The sequence below is a fragment of the Eupeodes corollae genome, chromosome 1 (assembly GCF_945859685.1).
Source record: "Eupeodes corollae chromosome 1, idEupCoro1.1, whole genome shotgun sequence".
In the NCBI taxonomy this organism is placed as follows: Eukaryota; Metazoa; Arthropoda; class Insecta; order Diptera; family Syrphidae; genus Eupeodes; species Eupeodes corollae.
Genome location: NC_079147.1, coordinates 54,257,748 through 54,278,615, shown reverse-complemented (window position 1 = coordinate 54,278,615; position 20,868 = coordinate 54,257,748). Strand labels below are relative to the sequence as shown.

The window sequence follows — 20,868 nt, the reverse complement described above, 5'->3', positions numbered from 1 at the left end:
AACATAAATAAGTGCAAAATAATCCGAACTTTACCTTCTTTCTTTATACATAAAAGAAGTTTTCAAAACATCCAAATATTTAAATTGATGTACTATCTTAAATAGGCGGGTTCTTAAGGAACCAACTTCCTTCTCTTAACTTTCTACAACAATGAGCCCCAAATACCATTATTTTTATTCTCTACGAGTTAATTTTAAGGTCATTCATTTGAAGTTGAAGAGAAGATCGGTTATCCGACAACATAAGAAAGTCATCTGTTTATGGAAGAAATTTTATAAAAATATCAGAATAACTAACTTTATTTGTGCTTTGTTTACTTTGATGACGGTTTCTTATTCCCAAAAAAATATCATTCGGAACCAACGTAAATTATCAGAAATATCATCAGCATAAAGAGCAAACCAAACTGTTAGTTTTATATAATATAAGAACCTAATAGCTTTATTATAGGGCGTTAAAAGAAGAAGGAAGATATTGCTTCTATTCTAAAGATGATGCCATGACTTCCTAAGGACTTGTTATTATTTTTCTCTAAAACAGAAATAAGTTCTTATTCATCAAGAAAGCTCAAGCATGCACTTTCAAGATACTTGTCGTTCGGCTAGAATGCCCCGAAAATTAAACTGTTATTTGAAGCCACAGCTTTTGCAATATGACCTAAACATTGTCGCTCAAGCAAGTTAAACTTCTCCATCTCAGAAGGGTCAACGTTGAAACACACAGCACAGCCTTAAACAATCATTGGACGTATGAGGGCCATGTAGCTAATTACCTTCACGCTGGGGTCAAGCTGACTGCTGTAAAATAGTCGTTTCGTGAAAGCGAAGGCTCCTCTGACCCAAATAAGAGCAGCATTTACTTGTCTGTCGAAATATAAATAGTGATCTAACCACTATTTGTACCATTACTACACTTTTTCTTACAGAATTTCCCGATACAGAATTGCCTCCAACTTCTGGACATTTATTTTTAGTTTCAGTCGTCGCAATTTCGCTTAATCTTGTCGAAATCACTCTGTACGCAATTGCCTTGGTTAGACAATCTTTCAAATCAGTGGTGTAAATGCCGAATAGAATCCCTGAATTCACCACTCCCTCTTGAAGATCATTTTTTATTTCTTATGTTGTGCTAGAACTTTTGTCAACAGTTGCGCATATCATAGTCCGTGTTCAAGTAGAGAATACGAAAATTAAACTTTTGGCGAAATGTTTATTTTCTAAAAATGAATACAATGTTATTATAATATTAAAATATATTAGGATTGTTAATATTTTTACCGATTTGTAATTTTTCTTTTTCTTGAACTTGACTTGAAACTTGAACGTTTAAATTTTAAAATGACAATGGATTAAATAAAACGACAATGTTGCCAACAATTAAACATAAGAAAATGGCACGATAGCCAACATACATAAATAATAAAAGATGTGTTCGTTTGTTTGTTGCTCCTTTGTTCGTCGGTGGATGTGTTCGTTTGGCCGCATTTTTGGTCGTCGACATTCCACCCCCCGTGAAGCCCACAGGTTATTTGGATTCACTACAATGTTGCTCGACGTCCAAAACTGCCAACCGGGAAACCGGGCGACGAAATTTGGTTTTGTTTGCCGTGGTGACTTCAACTGTTCTTATTACGCCATCTTTGCCTGGATAAGTTTCTGTTACCTTGCCTCTTAACCATTGTGACCTTGGAGAATCAATTTCACATACAAAAACGAAATCGTTTATTTTGATTGGTTCCGATCGTTGACACCACTTAGCTCGTCTAGTAAGATCCGGTAAATATTGCCGAACCCATTGCTTCCAAAACATATTTTTAAGTTGTTGTACGATGCGCCATTGTTTTCTCATGTTAATGTGCTTCCAGTTATAAGGTCCAGGTGTTTGAGTGGAATTCGGCTTTCCCATTAAAAAATGATTTGGTGTTATTGGTTCCGGTTCATCTATAGATACAGGAATATCAGTTAAAGGCCTGCTGTTTACGATGTTTTCTGCTTCACACAAGACGCTTTGTAAGGTTTCTAACTTCGGTGTTTGTTCTGTTAATACAACCCTTAATACTCTTTTGACACTTCCAATTAGTCTTTCCCAACAGCCACCTGCATTCGGATATTTTGGACTATTGAATATCCATTCGATGCCTAGTGGAGTCAAGGAAGATTTCATAGCTTCATGGTCAAGAAAATCGGGAACATTTCTAAGCTCTTTGTCGATTCCTAGAAAATTTGATCCACAATCACTCCTTATTCGAACGGGAACTCCTCGTCTATTTATAAAATTCCTTAAGCTCATGAGAAATGCGTCCGTAGATTGATCATGACATATTTCTAGATGTATCGCTCGAGTAGTCATACAGGTAAATACCGAAACCCATCTTTTTTCTTGGTTTCTACGGTTCTTAATATGAACGGGGCCGAATAAATCAACCCCTGTGTAACTAAATGGGCTTACATACGGTGTTGTTCGATCCCTAGGCAAAGGAGCCATAAGAGGCTGACGTGGCGTGGCATTTATGATTTTACATGTTCGGCAGTTTGATTTTGTTGTTCGTACAAGTACTTTTAAAGATGGTATCCAAAACTTACGACGTATTTCACATGTTATCAAGTCTTGGTTTTGATGATGAAACTTTCGATGATAGTATGCAACAAGAAGCTCTGTGAAATAATGTGTTTTTGGTAGAATAATTGGACGTTGGGCAGCAGCTGGCAAAAATGAAGCGGTAGAAATTCTTCCGTCAGCTCTTATGAGATCATTCCGACTATCGTATATAGGATTCAGTAAGAGTAGTGAACTTGTTTTCGATATACATGTCTGTGACTTTAAACACTTGTATTCGTCTAGGTAGGCGTCCTTTTGAACCTCTGCTGACAAGTATATTTCCGCTGCTGATTCTTCCTGAGGTGTTAGTTCGCCACTTTTATGATGCATTGAAGAAATTCGCTTACAGTTTGAAATAAATCGAAAAACCCTAGCTACGGTTCTCTTAAGCCTAGAAAAGTTTGAAAATCTGTGAATGTCAATTAGTTTGCTGATTACGGTGGCATGGAATAATGGTGCTCTGATTTCCAAAGCTTCTTCTATTTCGACATCACTCACATCGACTTTTTCCCGAGGCCAATTATTTGTATCTAAATATAAGAAGTGTAGTACCCGTAGCATGATGGTTAGTGCGTTGGGCTGTCATGCAAGGGGTCTTGGGTTCAATCCCTGCCTGTGCCACCTTAATTAAAAAAAAAAAAATAATTTTCGCGGGTACTGCCTCTTGCGAGGAATTGACAAATCCTTCAAGAGTAATTCTTGTCATGAAAAAGTGCTTTCTCAAACTAGCCGTTCGGATTCGGCCTTAAATTGTAGGTCCCTTCCATTCCTGACAACAGTACTCGCACACAGGAATGGTTGAGAGTTGTAAGTCACTAGGCCCTGGTTCACAACGGACTGTTGCGCCACCCCATTTGATTTGATTTTGAAATATAAGAAGTTTGGGCCAAGAAACCACCTTGAACTGGATTCCAAATTTACTGGAAACCGCGCACGCGTCGCTTCATCAGCGATATTTTCAGTTGTGGGTAGCCAGTTCCATTGTGTCTGTTCACTTTCTTCTAATATTTCTGAGATCCTATGTTCTACAAATTGCTTAAAACGGCAACTGCTGGAATTGATCCATCTAATAACTGTTTTTGAATCACTCCAGTAATATACTTGGTCCGCATTCCTGCTATGGCCAGCTAAGATAGAAGATTTTAAGCGGACACCCAATATAGCTGCTTGCAGTTCCAAGTGAGGAATTGACATCGGTGTTATTGGAGAACATCGAGATTTTGCGGCCACAAACGCAACATTTATTTCCCCATCGCTGGAAATAATTCTCCAATAAGCAACGGCGGCATACGCATTTTCACTCGCATCAGTAAAGATATGCAATTCGACACGTCCTTTCTTAAAAAAGGCCGAGTAACATCTTGGTATTGTGATGTTTTGTACGTCATTAAGTTCTGTCACCCACAGCTTCCATTTGTTTAATATTCGATCTGGTAACACTGTATCCCAGGGAATTCCGCTCTTCCATACTTCTTGCAATAGTATTTTTGCACTTATAACAAAATGTGCTAAAAATCCGAAGGGATCAAATATACTCATGATAACGCTTAACATTTCACGTTTTGTTGGAGTTCGAACGCCAGTTAAAATATCTAGAGAAACTTTATGGAATTGAAACGAAAACACGAATGCGTCTTTTGTGTTATTCCAGTGCATTCCCAAAATTCTTTCTCTTTTATCACAAACGTCAACGTTCACGTCAACTACCCGATTCACTTCATCAAGCACTCCCAACTCTTTTAGAACTCTTTCCGAATTTGAAACAAAGTTTGCCAACTCAAAATTACCTTTTTGATGAATCCATACTACTTGTTTCACGACATCAATGGCATCTTCTTCTGTTTCAAAGGAGTCAACGTAATCATCAACGTAATGTCTTTCTGTGATGGCAGTAACGGCTATTGGGTTTTCATCTTTGAATTGCATTGCGTTCGTATTTTTCACATGTTGCGCCAAACTGGGAGAGCAAGTGGCTCCAAATATCATTGCTCGCATCTGGTAAACTTCCAATTGGTTTTCAGGACTTCCGTCTCTCCATAAAAATCGTTGGCACATCTGGTCTTCTGGTCGAATGTCTATTCTATGAAACATCTCTTTGATATCGGAACATAAAGAGTACATCCAACAGCGTTTGGTTCATATCTGGTCCTGACAACAACATGTCATTAAAGGAGACGCCTTTAGATTTGGCTGCTGCGTCAAAGACTAATCTGAATTTTTGGATCCAATTTAACTTTGTATGCGTATCCCTTCTCCAAATACCCATCTATTTTTCCTCTATATGCTGCTTGAAGTTCAGGATCTTTTAAAATCTTCTTTTCGACGAATTCTAGTCTCTTAAGGGCCATTGTGAAGCTTTCAGGAAATTCAAAGTTATCTGATTTCCAAAGAAGTCCCACTTCATATCGGAAACCGTTTTGTTTAGTAGTTTGCTTCATAATGTTTATCGCCCTTTGATCATTATTTGATAATAATTTATTCGTCGGTTTATAAATACCCATGTTCTCGATAGTAAAATAATTTCTTACCATTTCATGAATATTATCCAAAACGCTTTCATGAGAATACGATTCTGCATCACGAACAATCAAAATTCTTTTAAGTTTAGTCAAGTGGTCATTTTGTACATGTGTTGGGCCATAAACTACCCACCCCAACCTTGTTTCAGCAATAAATGGTCCCTTCGATCCCAGTTCAAATCGGTTTGATTCTACTCCTAAATAAGCATTGGACATACCCACCAAAATAGTAGGTTTTGCATTAAAATAGTCATAAATTGGCAACCCTTTTAACTCAGCACTTTGACAGCTGTTGTTGGAAATTAATTTATTAAAATTCAAGGATTGTGTCGGCAGGTCAAGATTTTTTATTGTTAAGAAATTATTCACCTTATATTTTTTGCCGACACCCTGGATTTCAAATTCCACAAATGTTGTTGGTAAGTCTATTGTCTGATTTCCAAACCACTGAAGTTTAATGTTACCAGATTTTCCTTGTAGCCCCAGTTGTTTTGCGACATCTTCATCAGTTAAGGAAGGCATTGCACCGTCATCCAGATATGCGTACGTATGCACCGAAGATTCAGCGGCACCAGACAATGTTACTGGAATTATTTTGAAAAACAATTCTGTGTTTTCTACATCCGAAGGACGATGCAAGGTGCATAAAGGCTGTGAGACGATATCCATATTTGATTCTGGTGGAGAAAAATTAAAGTTATTGTGAAGTAATTTATGGTGTTTGCGCTGGCATCTACCAATGTTACAGATAAATTTGGTTCTGCATGTAAATGTGTTGTGTCCTCGCCTCAAACAAGAAAAACAAAGTTTTAATGCCTTCACTTCCTTCCATCGTTCGTCCACCGACATTTCAGCAAATCTGTCACACACTGCCAACAAATGATCTTGGCTACACAATATGCACAAAGCTCGTTGAGAGTTGTTCGTGTTAATGTGCATAACAAAGTTCTTTTTTGTTTCAATCAAGCTTTGATAGATGAGGTACAGTACGTTGTTGCCTTAATGACGTTTGCTTCCTCGTCCAGAAACTTGGAAAAATGGTGCAGTGTAGCGTGTCGTTTGATGTGAATTTTAGTTCGTGTCCACTCCAAACGCATCCTGAAGGGCAATTTCGAGCATAACTCTTCAAGCAAAGACGGATTGCTTATGTGCTGGGTGGCGTTGGACGTTTTCAAAAAAAAGGCCAGCCCTTTTACCTTGACAGCGAGTGGTACAATATCAATTACTTTTCCCTCAGTTATGGGTGAAATCATTTTAAGCTTTGCTAGTTGACTTCGGATGAGAATTTCGTCACGTTCCGAAATGACGTCAGCGACATTATTAGGATAAACTAATAATGCCTCGACTACCTGCTTCGCTTCTCCATATGGGCATTTCTGCAGTCGCATCTGGTTCTCAAGATTGGTATAGCCATATGTCCTGGTGGTTTCGCGGTATAAATTGATAAAGGCTGGCCACTCTTCTGGAAGCCCCCCAAATTTAGGCAATTCATGCAAATGACGTCTTAATTCGGTTTGATGGTGTTGTGTTTCAGGCTCTGGATGGTGCAATTGCAGCTGGTGTGCTTGTGGCTTATATGAGAATGGTGTCTGGAAATCTGATGACTCTGACAGAGAAAATTGTGGCATAGAAAACTGAGAATGATATGGCAGCTGTGATTGGTGGGGCTGGGATGATGACTGTATCTGAGTTGGCAGCGGCTGGTTCAACGAAATTGGTGGTGACTCGTGGACTATGGGCAATGACGGCTGTATCGACGACTGTGCATGATATGACGTAAGTGATTGGTACGGCTGTACCTTAGATGATGACTGGATCTGGGTTGGCGGCGGGTTCGGGTTGTTCAACGTTAATGGCAGTGACTGGTGAACGTTGGGCAAAGACGGCTGTAACGAAGACTGTGGATGTGGCGGCTGTTGATAGGACTGTATATCTTTGGAGGGCGACATCGATGAGAAGAGCAACATTGCAGTTTTGGTGTTTTTAACCTGAACCTGGGCAAGGGGAAAGGAGGGAGGAATGTCAATAACCTGATCATTTGTTGGCTTTATGGCGTTGAACATAGCCAAAAACTTTTGTTCCATTTCCTGCAGCGATTTCTGGAATACCTCTTGCATATTCCCATTTCGTGTGTTCACATCAAATTCATCAGATGGTTTGATGGTCTCGTTGATGTGTTCATCCTCATGATCGTCATCTGGCTCGCTTTGGATCTTTTCTTCCTCGTCGGACATATTTGGGTTGAGGCGGGCACACTTTCTTGTTTTCTTCTTCGACATGTGCAATGTGACGCCTTCGATTTTCAATCGAAAATAAAGATGTTCAAGTAGAGAATACGAAAATTAAACTTTTGGCGAAATGTTTATTTTCTAAAAATGAATACAATGTTATTATAATATTAAAAAATATTAGGATTGTTAATATTTTTACCGATTGGTAATTTTTCTTTTTCTTGAACTTGACTTGAAACTTGAACGTTTAAATTTTAAAATGACAATGGATTAAATAAAACGACAATGTTGCCAACAATTAAACATAAGAAAATGGCACGATAGCCAACATACATAAATAATAAAAGATGTGTTCGTTTGTTTGTTGCTCCTTTGTTCTTCGGTGGATGTGTTCGTTTGGCCGCATTTTTGGTCGTCGACAGTCCGCCTGTACCCGTAGCATGATGGTTAGTGCGTTGGACTCACTGCTGACTGGCTGCTATAATGCAGATTCCGAACGAACGCGTGGAGTTGGAGGAATACATTGCAACGCACTCTTAAAATTACAGTAACATGCGCTGGACTCATATCAAGAACGCCCTAGCGAGAGATTTTCGTTCGAGTGACATAGCTCCACCAAACAACAGAAACCTGACAAATACAGAAATTGACCAACATTTACAAAAGGTGGACGAAACAATAAAACATACTATGGAACGGACAATACCAAAGTACAAAGAACGGGACCAAATGGACGCATACAGAAACGCGACTATTGACGCACTACCTAAGCACAAGAGTGGCTTACTGACAAGGAGGTTAGAACACTGAACAATAAAAAATGTCAATTTGTTGATTAAGCGGAACTACAGGTTATCAATTAACAAGTACTGGAACCGTAAGATCCGGTCAGTTAATTACAATGACCCTAATATGTTCCCCAAAAACAACAACATATTCAGGAAAAAAAAGGACGACAATGACCTTCCGTGTCTTAAACTCCAAAGAACTGAAGAGAACAGAGACGTACTCATGACAGTGCAAATAGATCCAGAATAAGCCATCTTTGACGATGACTTTTACATAATTGATGATCCGAAGGAAAAAGTGGAGGCGGTGGGAGCTGCTTTTTAGCAAGTGTACAAGGTGAATGTAAGCATTCGCCCCAACCACGACCTGGAAAACAGAGCCCTACTTAATCACTTTTACCTTCGAAATGATATGACACAATGGCGATCTGAGAACCGCGGTTTCATGCGGTTCAATGACGATTCCTTGGCAAATGCCATAATCGCCGAGCAAACGGGACCAAGTCCTTTGTTAGTGACGAAGGTTGAGCTTCAGCTCATCTTTAATTCAATAAAAAACAAAAAGTCAGCAGGTGTCGATGGTATATCCAACGTTGTACTAAGACATTTACCGATGGAAGCAATTGACATATACACCACACTCTTCAACAATGCACTGAATAATGCATATTATCCAGTGCATTGGAAGACTGCTGTGGTTCATCCTCTCCCGAAAAAGGGAAAGGACAACTCCAACCCGTCAAATCTTCGGTCGATAAGTCTTCTTCCGAGCATCAGCAAAGTTTTCGAAAAAATCATTAATAGGGCTCTGATTAAGTGGGCTGCGGACAACAAAATAATTCCGGATAAACAGTTCGGGTTCAAGGCAGGTCATGACACAATTCATGCTGCGTCTAAACTCGTTTCTGATATCCAATGGAATAAATCAAAACAACAATGCACAGGTGCTGTTCTGGTTGATTTGGAAAAGGCCTTTGACACCGTATGGTTAGAGGGTCTTTACCTAAAACTGAGCAGGCTTGGCATAAGCAAGCCATTGTTGTATATACTTTATGATATGCTTAACGGTAGAAAGTTTGTTGTCAAAAGTGGCAATGTAACTTCTACCACAACATTCTCAATTAAAAATGGTCTTCAACAGGGAGCGGTGAATTCGCCGATTCTCTTCAGCATTTACACCAGCGATCTGATAGGTAGTCTTACAAAGACAATTGCGTACGCCGACGATCTAATTGCGTACAGAACGGCCCGAAAGGTTACGGTTAGAATTCTCTTGCAGCGTGATTTCACAAGATTCAGCGATATTGCGACGAATGGAAATTGAAAATAAATGTGAAGAAATCGGAGACAATTATGTTCCGGACTCCGTTGGCTTGGGCCACGAGAGATACGTGCAAGAATTGGCGCAAGATGGTTATCGTTGATCTTCACGGGCAGCCATTAGCGAGCAAAAGTGTAGTGAAGTACCTCGGTATCTGGTTAGATCAGTATTTATATTTCAACAGGCATATAAATTCTGCTCTGACCAGGGCCAGAGGAGCCTTCGCTCGGACGAAACGGCTGTTTTACAGTAGTTGGCTTGACCCCAGAGTGAAGGTAATTTGCTACATGGCCCCCATACGACCGATGATCGTTTATGGTTGTTGTGTGTGGTTCAACGTTGCCCCTTCCCAGATGGAGAAGTTTCGGGTGTTCGAGCGGCAGTGTTAAGACGCTGTACCGGTTTGTATCGAACAGCCGAGTCTTCTTATGTGCATTACTATTCCAACGAGTTCCTACACAACGGGGCTCGAATCAACAGAATTGACAATTTCGTGATAAAACTCGTTCGAGGTCACATTGCAAGAGCTATGTCTTCGACTAACAATTTAATTTTCGGGGCGTTCAATCCGAACAACGAGTATTTTGAGAGTGCACGCTTGAGCGGGTTCATTCCACCAGAGGCATTCCTCTTTTTAGACAAATGCGGTCTGATACAGGATAGATTGGCAGTTCCGTTAATCTACCACGTCAGACGAAGAACCGTGGATAGGCGACTTCCATACAATGGGGACGTCTTGGCACAAGGCGGAGCAGAGCTCCTTCGGTTCAGTTGGGCTGTGTCCGAACGGGACCGAATTGATAGGGTGAAGCAGGAGAACCAGTTTTGGTGGCTTCAATCGGCACTTGATAGTGGGTAATCGGGATGGGGTTTTAAGCCTTGGCCGGCTTACATACTTGTTTTATAATTTTAGGGTTTAGTTTTAAGTAGAATAGGCATGGTGGCACGAAAAAAAAAATACGAAAAAAAACAAAAAAAATAAAAAAAAAACATTAAAAAAAATAAATAAAAATAAAAAAAAAGACAACAAAATATGAAAAACAAAAAGGTAAGATAGTTAGATCTGCTGCTTTGGTTGTTCTAGTTTTAAGTAGTTTGTAGTTAGAATAGGTAGTTTAAGTTAGTTTTAAGTTTTATACCATATTTTAAGTAGTTTTTAAGTAAAAATAAGAAAAGGACCTTGATATTCGTTTTTTCTCATAATTTTCTAATAAATACAAAATAAATAAAATTTAAATTGAAGTAAAATAGATCTTAGGGCCGAAAGGCATTAGTAGTTAGTGTCATAGTTTAACTTAGAGTGTCCGTATGGGACCAATAGGTTAGTTGTAAGTTATGGATAATTAGGCTGGTTTAAGAATAAATTAATAAAAATGAATTTAAAAAACAAAAATAAATGCGTTGGACTGTCATGCCAGAGGTCTTGGTTTCGATCCCTGCCTGTGCCATCTAAAGTTTTTTTTCACGGGTACCTACTGCCTCTTGCGAGGAATTGAAAAATCGCCTCCAAGAGTAATTATTGTCATGAAAAGTGCTTTCTTAAATTAGCCGTTCGGATTTGGCTTAAAAAAACTGTAGGTCCCCTCCAGCCCTGACACGGACTGTTGCACCACTCAATTTATTTTAAGCATATTATCATAAAGTATATGCAAGAATGGTTTGCTTATGCCAACTCTGCTCAGTTTTAGATAAAGACCCTCTGACCATACAGTGTCGAAAGCCTTTACCAATTCAACCAGAATATCACCTGTGCATTGTTTTTTTGATTTATTCTATTCAATGACCGAACTGTTTATCGGGAATTATTTATTTGTTCAGAGCCCCATTGATGATCTTGTTGAACACTCTACTGATGCTCGAAAGAAGACTTATCGACCGAAGATTTGAAGGGTTGGTGATGTCTTTTCCATTTTTCGGGGAAAAAAAGTACTTACATGTGTTTTGTTTCACATGTTTCTAAAAATTTTGGGTTTAATATCCCACTTTAAACCAGAAATACAAATTTAATGTCGGTTTCAATACTAGTTTAAAATTTTCAAATAAAGACTAGTTAATTTACGATCAAACCAAGCAAGGCACATAATCATCAACACTGCGTTCAACCTTGTGAAGAAAAAATTCATCAAGATCTAAAGTGTTAAAGGTTATCCTTCTACCATAATTTGAAGTGTCCTTTAAAAGCACAAAATGTAAATTCCCAGCTTTATCCGACAACTTCAAAAATTCCATTTCCAAAAAATTGACAGAGGTTCGTCTTTCTTTCAAATCAAAGAAAACACTTGACCAATTTTTTACTAATTTCAAGACGAAGTCTGATAAGGACAAACAAACACATATGATCTACAAAATTAACTGCAATGATAAATTATATGAACCGTGCAACCTGTGTTACATTGGGACCTCAAAACAATTTCTTAGACACTAAAAAATTCTGAAAAGTCAGCCCTGACCAGTGACAGCATTGAAAGCGGTCATTCTCCAAACTTTAAAGGTGTGGTGGTTCTGCACATAGAGAAACATATTTCGAAACGATAAACGTTAGAAACATTACATGTTCTCAATAACGAAAACAACATAAACCGAAAACAAGAAGCACAAATCATCTCTGCTGTCTAATGCTCTCTTCTCTCTGCTCAAATGTATTTTGTGCTTTATTAACTTTTCCTATTTTGCCTGAGTGAGTAAACTTTATTGTTTTCGTATTACATTATTCTAAATAAGGTTACTTGTATTTTTGTGCTAGTAAAGTTTTCGTGAGGAAGGCGGTAATCCCTGGCAAAACGTTGGGAAAGTTATTGTAACTTAATTGTTTCATTGCAAGAATTACAGCGACCAAAATAGCCGACTGAAAACTATATTTTCACTTATCACAATGAGTGACAAACTTGCAGAGTTTTATCAATCACCCAACTTCGCACATTCCCTAAATCCCATATAGCATACATAAGCAAGAAGGATACAGAAAGCACTGGTCCCTCTCACTATGGTTTTATAATATTTTCTTACAAACAAAATATGTTATACTGCATTAAAGTACTTAACTTATCAATAAATATAAACGAGATAAGCAGATTAATCTTCTTTTTTTTCAATAAAACTAAGGGCTACATTATTTTTTAAGAAAAAACTACTATCCTCAAAATCTTAAGTAGGTATGTCAAAAATGTATAAGGAAAAACATTACAACTCTGAAATTATAAGATTTCGATAAACGAATCTAAATACTTTCAAAGTGAGCTCTTAAAAATTCTAATTAGAGTTCCATGCAAATTCCAAAGTTAAAAAGGTTTTATTCACAGAGCTTGTAGTTTTATTTTGCAAATGTTATTTCAGAAACATCCATTGAAGAACATCTTAATTTAGGTAAGGTATGTACTCGTACCTAACCAACTTCCTATGCCTACACAAAATTGTACAAATCTTCGCCTTGGGTTATACTCTTTTTAAGATGTTAAGACTTTTAAACTTTTCCACACCAAACGCCTAAAATTTCTTCAAAACTAAATGCTTGCAGCTATTTCTATTTTTAACCGTAACCAACCAGGTATAGGTTACTGAGTTTTCTACTTAATTAACAGTAGTTATGAGCTAAGCACACAACTTCCGCCGATGATAATCCACGCCGACGTCAGACCCAATGCCATGCTTACTGCTGGCTGTTTGATGTTGGAGGCAGTATACTCTGAGGAGTTTTTTGTACCGTTCTGTTGAAGTTTGTTTTCTTAATTAAAAGATTATATTAATAGATAGCGATATTTTGTTGATGGGGGAAGGTGAGCAACCGAAATCGCAGTTATGCTTTTGATAGTATCAAAACTCAGTTGTTCAATTTACTGCGATAAAATGAAAGGCAAATAGTTAAGGTACTTTTTAAAGATGAACGATTTTCTTTAATTACAAGTTAAGAAATCATATTAAGATAATTTTGCCTTTTTTCCTTAACGTGATGCTTTTTTTCTGAGAAAAGGATGCAGGTTAAAATTCAATTCTTAATTCTATTTTATATAAAAATTATAAAAAAATAAAATTAAAAAAATTATTGCAAATACATAGGTTAGGTTTGTGGAACTATATATTTCTGGATCAAAAGGTTCTCAACATGCATTTAGAGAATTAGAGATTTAATTAATAATTTGTCTCGAAATCAAAATGATCTGAAAATGTATTAAATATTTAATTTTCAAAAAATCGATAACTCCCCCCTTTTGTTTTTTAGAGTCATGCCTTTCGTACGTGACCAAGTTTACGTGTCCAAATCAAAAAACAATCTTTGCAGTCTCCCTCCACGTTGGAATAATGAGCTAAATAATTCTTAAATATTTCATATTAATTTATTGATGTGGATTAATGATTAACATCTAATTATGGAATTCTTCGAACAAGCTTTGAGCTTTGTGTTTGTTTGGTTATTATGGTAATCATTTGTATAAATTATATCCTATTTTCTATTATATTTAAAGTGAATTTAATTTGTTTGTTATTTTAACGCAAAACTACTATTGACAACCAATTTAATTCTAGAAGAAATATGGACTGATCGAATCCTCCAATCCAAAACCTACAAAAACCGTGATATCTGCTGTATTCTTTGCAATAAGGTCTCTATGGGAATTGAATACAAAATGGAATTACTAAATGTTGCATTTAAAAATGAGGCAGAACAATTTATAAAAAGAACGCTGACGACATAATAAAGTACCAAAAGGTTATTGACTAGTACAATAACCTATTGGCTACTCTAGAAAAATACGTTCTGCCTAACAGATCTCAGGATAAAAAGAGTAAACTTTACGGTCGGCCAAAAAAAGGTATTGTGCCATCTCCCAGAGCAGAGCAATCTCATATCCGAAGTGAGTTTGTCAGGGATCACCTGAAGGTTGAGGATGAATTCTCCACGAACAGCAAATATCCGCTTACAGTGAGATGGTTTTTTGCCTATATCTTGTCCAAAAGTGATCGCCCATTTGGGGAAATACTCAGGGGATATGGGGGTAACCAAGTTCGCAGATGAATTTTCCAGGTAATTCTTTAAAGGAAGCATCGCTAAGGTTTTCAATGACTCGAAGGGCTTGCAACTTAAGCTCATATCAGCTAAGGACATCCCAGGACAGACTAGGTCACGCATTTCGTTGCCCTTCATGGGCATTAGCAAAACTGCCAGGAGCTGATCCGCGGTCCTCAGAGATTATATCCACTGGTTCCTATTCATGACTTGGTTGTCATAAAGGCAGAAAAGCCACAAAAGACCAGTGCCTTTTAACTTCTGAGCATTAGCGAGGAAAGTTAAAAATCTCTTGAGAAAGCCAGTAACAAATTGCGTTTTGGCATCAGGAATGTGAAGATTATAATTTTGCAAGGCCAGAAGCCGACAAGGGTGTAGACGAGGGGTAGGTTACCGACGACACGGTCGGTGGTTCCTAGGTGCGCCAGGCTATACTGGAAATTAAAAACGCCCTCAACGTTGTTCAGATTACTCTGAAGCACTCAAAGTGCCTAGTACCCGCGGCATGATGGTAAGTTTGTTGGACTGTCATGTCATGGGTTCATGGGTTCCCTGCCTATAATACTTATAGTTTTTTTCACGGGTACTACCTCTTGCGAGAAATTGACAAATTCTCTAAGAGTAATTTTTGTCATGAAAAGAGCTTTCTCAAATTGACCGTTCGGATCCATCTTAAAAATGTAGGTCCCTTCCATTCCTGACAACATTACTCGAACACAGGAATGGTTGAGACTTGTAAGCTACTAGGCCCTAGTTCTTAATGAACTGTTGAGCCACACAATTTATGTTTTTACTTTAAGTGTGCATTTTCCTTAACACCTCTAAAAAAAATTTAACTTAATCGGGGTCAAATTTTATACAAGTTACTCGAAAGCTAGGTACAATTTTCTTACAAACTGTTTTAGGTATAACATTGTAACTCAAGCTAAAGCCTTTATGGCACGGTTAATAGTGAAACTGGTAGAAACATTTCAGCTGTTAAGGAAAATTGGAGATGTGTATGCTCGAAAAAGAATTCAGTTAATACAAAAATTTAAGCTCAATATAACGCACGGAAATTTTAAACAAAACTATTTAAAACCCGTGGATTGATGGTATGTGCGTTTGACTGTCATGCCAGAGGTCTTGGGTTCGATCCCTGCCTATGACATCTAAAGTCTTTTCACGGGTATTTCCCTTTTGCGAGAAATTGACAAATTCTCCAAGAGTAACTCTTGTCATGATAAAGTGCTTTCTCAAATTAGCCGTTTGGATTCGACATACAAACTGTAGGTCCCCACAATTCCTGACAACATAACTCGCACACAGAAACGATTAAGAGTTGTTAGTCACTAGGCCCTAGTTCTTAACCACCTAATGGGAAACCCAATTTATTTATTTACTCTTAGTGTGCATTTTCCTTAACACTTATAGAAAACTTACCGAAACTTGGACTGAAGAAAAAAGTATAAGGTAACCACGTTCAAATTTTATACAAGGAACTTGAAAGCTAGGTACAGATTTTTTCTTACAATCTGTTATGGGTATAACATTGTAATTCATGTAGCTCGTAGCAAAAAAGGCTATTGGAACCTTTTCATTATGAATAGATCAGTTTTTGCGCTACTCTTAATTTTGAAGTTTTCTCCCTGTGTCATTTGACAAGCAAAACATGAGTCGTTACTAACAATTAGACTATACCCGGTTTAACAAAAATGTACCTTTTTTGACAATACAAATTTTGCAGTCCAGTACGTAAAACTAAAGCTTTTTCGGTCCGGTTAATAGTGAAACTGGTAGAAATATTTCAACTGTTAAAGAAAATTGGCGATGTGGAGACTCGAAAAACTGTGTTCATTGCGAAGTGTTTATAAAAATTTAGTTAATACAAATTTAAGCTCAATATAACGTACGGAAAATTTAAACAAAACTATTAAAAACCTTATGAATCATCAACGTTGCACTTTAATCATAGCTTATGGACTGGATGGCGGTGACATGATGGTTAGTGCGTTGGACTACAGGACGGCCCGAAAAATTGAGGTTATTAGAATTATCTTGCAGCGAGATTTCGACAACATTCAGCGATATTGCGACAACTGGAAACTGAAAATAAATGTCAAGAAGTCGGACACAATTCTGTTCCGGACTCCATTGGCTAGGGCTATGAGGAATACGAGCAAAAATTCGCTCAATATGGTCAACGTTGATATTAACGGGCAGTGATTAGCGAGCAAAAGTGTAGGTATCTGGTAAGATCAATATTTATATTTCGATAGGCATAAAAATGCTGCTTTGATATGGGCCAGAGGAGACTTCGCCATGAAGAAACGGTTGTTTAACAGTAGTCGGCTTGCACCTAGAGTGAAGGTAATTTGCTACATGGCCCCGATACGGCGAATGATAGTTTATGGTTGTCCTGTGTGGTTCAACGTTGCCTCTTTCCAGATGGAGACGTTTCGGATGTTGGTGCGGCAGTGTTTACGAGGCTGTACCGGCTTAAATCAAACAGTCGAATTTTTTTACGTGCATGACTATTCCAATGAGGTCCTATACAACGGGGCTCGAACCAACAGAATTGACAATTTCATAATAAAACTTGTTCGAGGCCACATTGCAAGAGCTTTGTCTTGGACCAACAATTTAATTTTCAGGGCTTTCTATCCGAACGACGAGTATTTTGAGAGTGCACGCTTGAGCAGCTTCATTCCACCAGAAGCATTCCTCTTCTTAGATAGATGAAGTCTGATACAACGTCAGACAACGAACAGTGGATAGGCGACTCCTGTACAATCGGGACGTCATGGCAAAAAGACGTAGCAGAGCTACTTCGGTTCAGTAGAGATGTGTCTGAACTGGACCAAACTGATGGAGTGAAGCAGGAGGACCAGTTTTGGTGGCTTCAATCGGCAATTCAGCCGATTTTAGATCTAACCACAGTTGTTCCACAGCCATGGTAAAAATATTGGACGATATAAGGCAAGATTACGATAAGGGACATGTTACGCTTCTTTGTCTTCTTGATTTCTCAAAGGCTTTCGACAAGTTGAACCACAAGATTCTGTATTTGAAATTGAAATTTTTTTTTGGTTTCGGGATTTCTGCAGTGGATCTACTTGAAAGTTATCTCTCTGGCAGACTTCAGAGAGTTGTAACTAACGATTCTTGCTCAGATCTTTTACGTGTGAAACAGGGTGTTCCTCAAGGATCAATTCTAGGCCCAATTATCTTTCTGTATGTTCATTAATGATTTACCATCTGTCTGCAAACATACTGCAGTTCACCTCTATGCTGACGACGTTCAATTGTATCTAGCTCGGCCAATTGACAACACAATTGATCTTGTAAGTAAATTAAATGAAGATCTACATGAAATTTACTCTTGGTCTATAAAAAAATGGTTTGCTAACTAAATCCCAGAAAATCTCAAGTTATTCCAATTACTAAAAAGAAACTGGTTCTTAATACTCTTCCTGATGTTTTATTATCTGTAGACAAGCTAAACATTGTTCAAACTGTGACAAGTCTGGGATTTGTTCTGAATTCAAATCTATCAGGATACGACCATACAAACTCTGTTATAGGTAAAATATATGGATGTCTTCGGAAATTGTGGATGGCTGCAAGTTTTACTCCACAAGATAACAGACAAAGGCTTGTTAAAAGTCTTATCCTACCGCACTTATTACTTACTTTGAAGTCGTATACCCTAATTTAGATTCTTTATCCCAACGAAAACTTCAAGTTGCATTTAATGACTCATTAAGATACATCCATGGGCTTCGTAGATATGACCATATTTCTCACTATGTGAAAAACTTTTTGGGAAGTACTTTAGACAACTATATTGATGCCAGAAATTGTGTCTTCTTACATAATCTTATAAGTAGTAAGACTCCAACGTATTTATATGAAAAACTAAATTTTGCGCGTTCCCTTAGAACTTTTAGTCTAATTCCCTCACGCTATAACTATCTCAATTCATCCCGTTTATTTTTATGGAATTCTTTACCAATAAGTATAAGATCTATAGCTACTGCCACTCGCTTCAAAAGTGCCATCTTTCTTCACTTCACTTCAACTTAATCTCAAAGCTACTCTTTCTTTTATTTTCTCATTTGTAAACTCTTCTTCTTTTTTTTAAACTCTTTTTCTACTGCTTTATTTTCTTTTTCTTCATTTTTAAAATCTCACACTTCTTTGCTGCTATCTCTAAAATAAAAACTCAGAATTTTGTAAATTTATATTTAGTTTTAAGTTAGGGAATTCAAATTGAATACATAAAAAACTAAATTAGTTCCTATTTATCTTATCTCTTTGTACTACAAAAGATATTAATCTTAATGTACAAATGTTAATAATATGTATACAATAAATTGAAATTGAAATTGAAATTTGGTAGTCAATATGACAAATTTAGTAGTCAATGTGACAACTTTGATTGAAGGAAATTGAAACTACGGTTGTCATATTGACTAATTTGGTAGTCAATACGACAATTTGGCGAAATTTCAGGTTGACTATCGACGATTGTTAATATGACAACTTTTTTTTTCTGTGTGGGTAGTCGGGATGGGGTTTTAATCTTTAGCCTGCCTATATGTATGTTTTATAGTTTTATACCCGTATTTATAAAGAAAGCATAGTAAGAGTTAGTTATTTTAAGATAACGTGTTTAGGAAAACTACACAACGGAATACAAATATTCCGTAATCAAATGGAACGGTAGGCAACTGCCTTTAGTTTGAGCTCGGAAAATTCGTATTCCATGGTGTGGTTTTCCTAAGCACTGGAGCTGAAATAACAAATTTTAGCTGTGTTTTCTTTATAAATAAGGGTCTCAGGATTTAGTTGTAAGTAGAATAGGCATGGTAACAAAAAAAATAGAAAAAAAGTAAAAAAAAAAAAATACAATAAAGAAAAAGAAAGGAAAAAAAATTAAAAGCAATAAATGTTGGATATCTTATCTTAAGTAGTTTTTAGGTAGAATAGGAATTTTAAGGTAGTTTTAAGTTTTATATTAAGGAACTTATTTTATGTAGTTTTTAAGTAAAAATAAAAGAGGATATTGATATAAGTTTTTGTTTTAATTTTCTTATAAATACAAAAATAAATAAAATTTAATTGAAGGAAAATAGATCTTAGGGCCTAAAGGCATTAGTATTAAGTGTTATAGTTTAACTAAGAGTGTTAGTATGGGACCAGTAAGTTAGTTGTAAGTTATGGTGCAATAAGCTAGTTTTATGAATTTTTGTCCAGCTTCAAGATAGGTTTGAGATTGAAGTAATAAAAATGAAAATAGCAAAGTGCGTTGGACTGTCATGCGAAAGGTCTTGGGTTCGATCTCTGCCTATGCTATCTAAAGGTTTTTTCATGTGTATTACAAGGAATTAACAAATTCTCCAAGAGTATTTCTTGTCATAAAAAGTTCTTTCTTAAATTAGCCGTTCGGATTCGGCTTAAAATGTAGGTCCCCTCCATTCCTGCACTACGTGCTTAAAAAGCAATGACACAATATAAAATGGACATTTTGTAACAAAATAGAACTCAAAGATCTTGTGATATGATGTTTTATTCGGAATTCGTGAAGTTCTCCAATTGCATAAGCTGAAAATTGGCTGTAAAGGGCTTTATGATAAGGATATGGTGCTGTTACCATTTTTATATTAGTAGTGATGGCATATTTTGTTTTAGTATAAATTAAAAATCCATTGATCTCTTAGAAAGTTATTGTTATCGGTCCGAATTGTTAAATCAAAAATTTTGACATTTCTCGACGTTTAAAGGTTCCTAGAATCGAAATCAATGATTCTTCCATATACAAAAGTAGCTCGTGTCATTTTACTACATAACAGTATTAAATAGAAACCAAAGTTGAGTGGCATGAATTTACCTCTAGATATATCAAAAGTCTCTGTTGACAAAAAATACTTATTTTTTATACATTTATGTACCTATCAAAAAGTTTCGTTTCAAAAATTTAAATGCAATTTTTTTCAAAGATCATACATCACTCTGTTAAAAACGGCTGCGGTTGTTCCATCCCTCATCATGTCATTTTTGACTTATAACATTCATTCTTGCTGATGGACTCTTGCAAATGGTTATCTATCGAAGTACCAGTTATGGCTTCCGCAAGTTTGGCAAACTAAATTTATAGAGATTCATTTATTAATAGAGATTCGTTTTTTGCCGCACATAAAGAATGTGGAATGCTTTATCTAGCTCTGTTTTTTCTTAACATTTTGATATTGAAAACCTTAAGACCAATTTGCCCCGGTATCTTCTCTTTAAAATGTTAATTTTAGTAAATATCCTTTAAGTGTGTTACAACAACAACTTGAGTCTAGAATAACTGTTAGATTTTGTAATAATTAATTCATAATAAGACAGCAAGACAGAAAAATTCATGATTGAGTAAGTGTGACC

General features: G+C 36.8%; 1 protein-coding gene across 1 annotated transcript; it reads right to left on the bottom strand.

The window, feature by feature from the left end:
• Positions 1-1,525: 1,525 nt before the first annotated feature.
• LOC129939259 (uncharacterized) lies at positions 1,526-4,690 on the bottom strand. The gene is made up of 2 exons (XM_056047225.1): positions 3,498-4,690; positions 1,526-2,990 (listed from the first exon to the last, which is right to left on the bottom strand). Exons 1-2 carry the CDS (start codon positions 4,688-4,690, stop codon positions 1,526-1,528), a joined length of 2,658 nt encoding a protein of 885 aa, XP_055903200.1.
• Between the last annotated feature and the right edge of the window lie 16,178 nt (positions 4,691-20,868).

Bases quoted from the DNA above. Each gene is read 5' to 3' on its own strand.
- LOC129939259 (XM_056047225.1), bottom strand. From the start codon at position 4,690: ATGTTTCATAGAATAGACATTCGACCAGAAGACCAGATGTGCCAACGA. The intron at 2,991-3,497 runs GTGGTTTCTTGG...AAACTTTTCTAG, and splicing joins AATTTGGAATCCAGTTCAAG to GCTTAAGAGAACCGTAGCTA.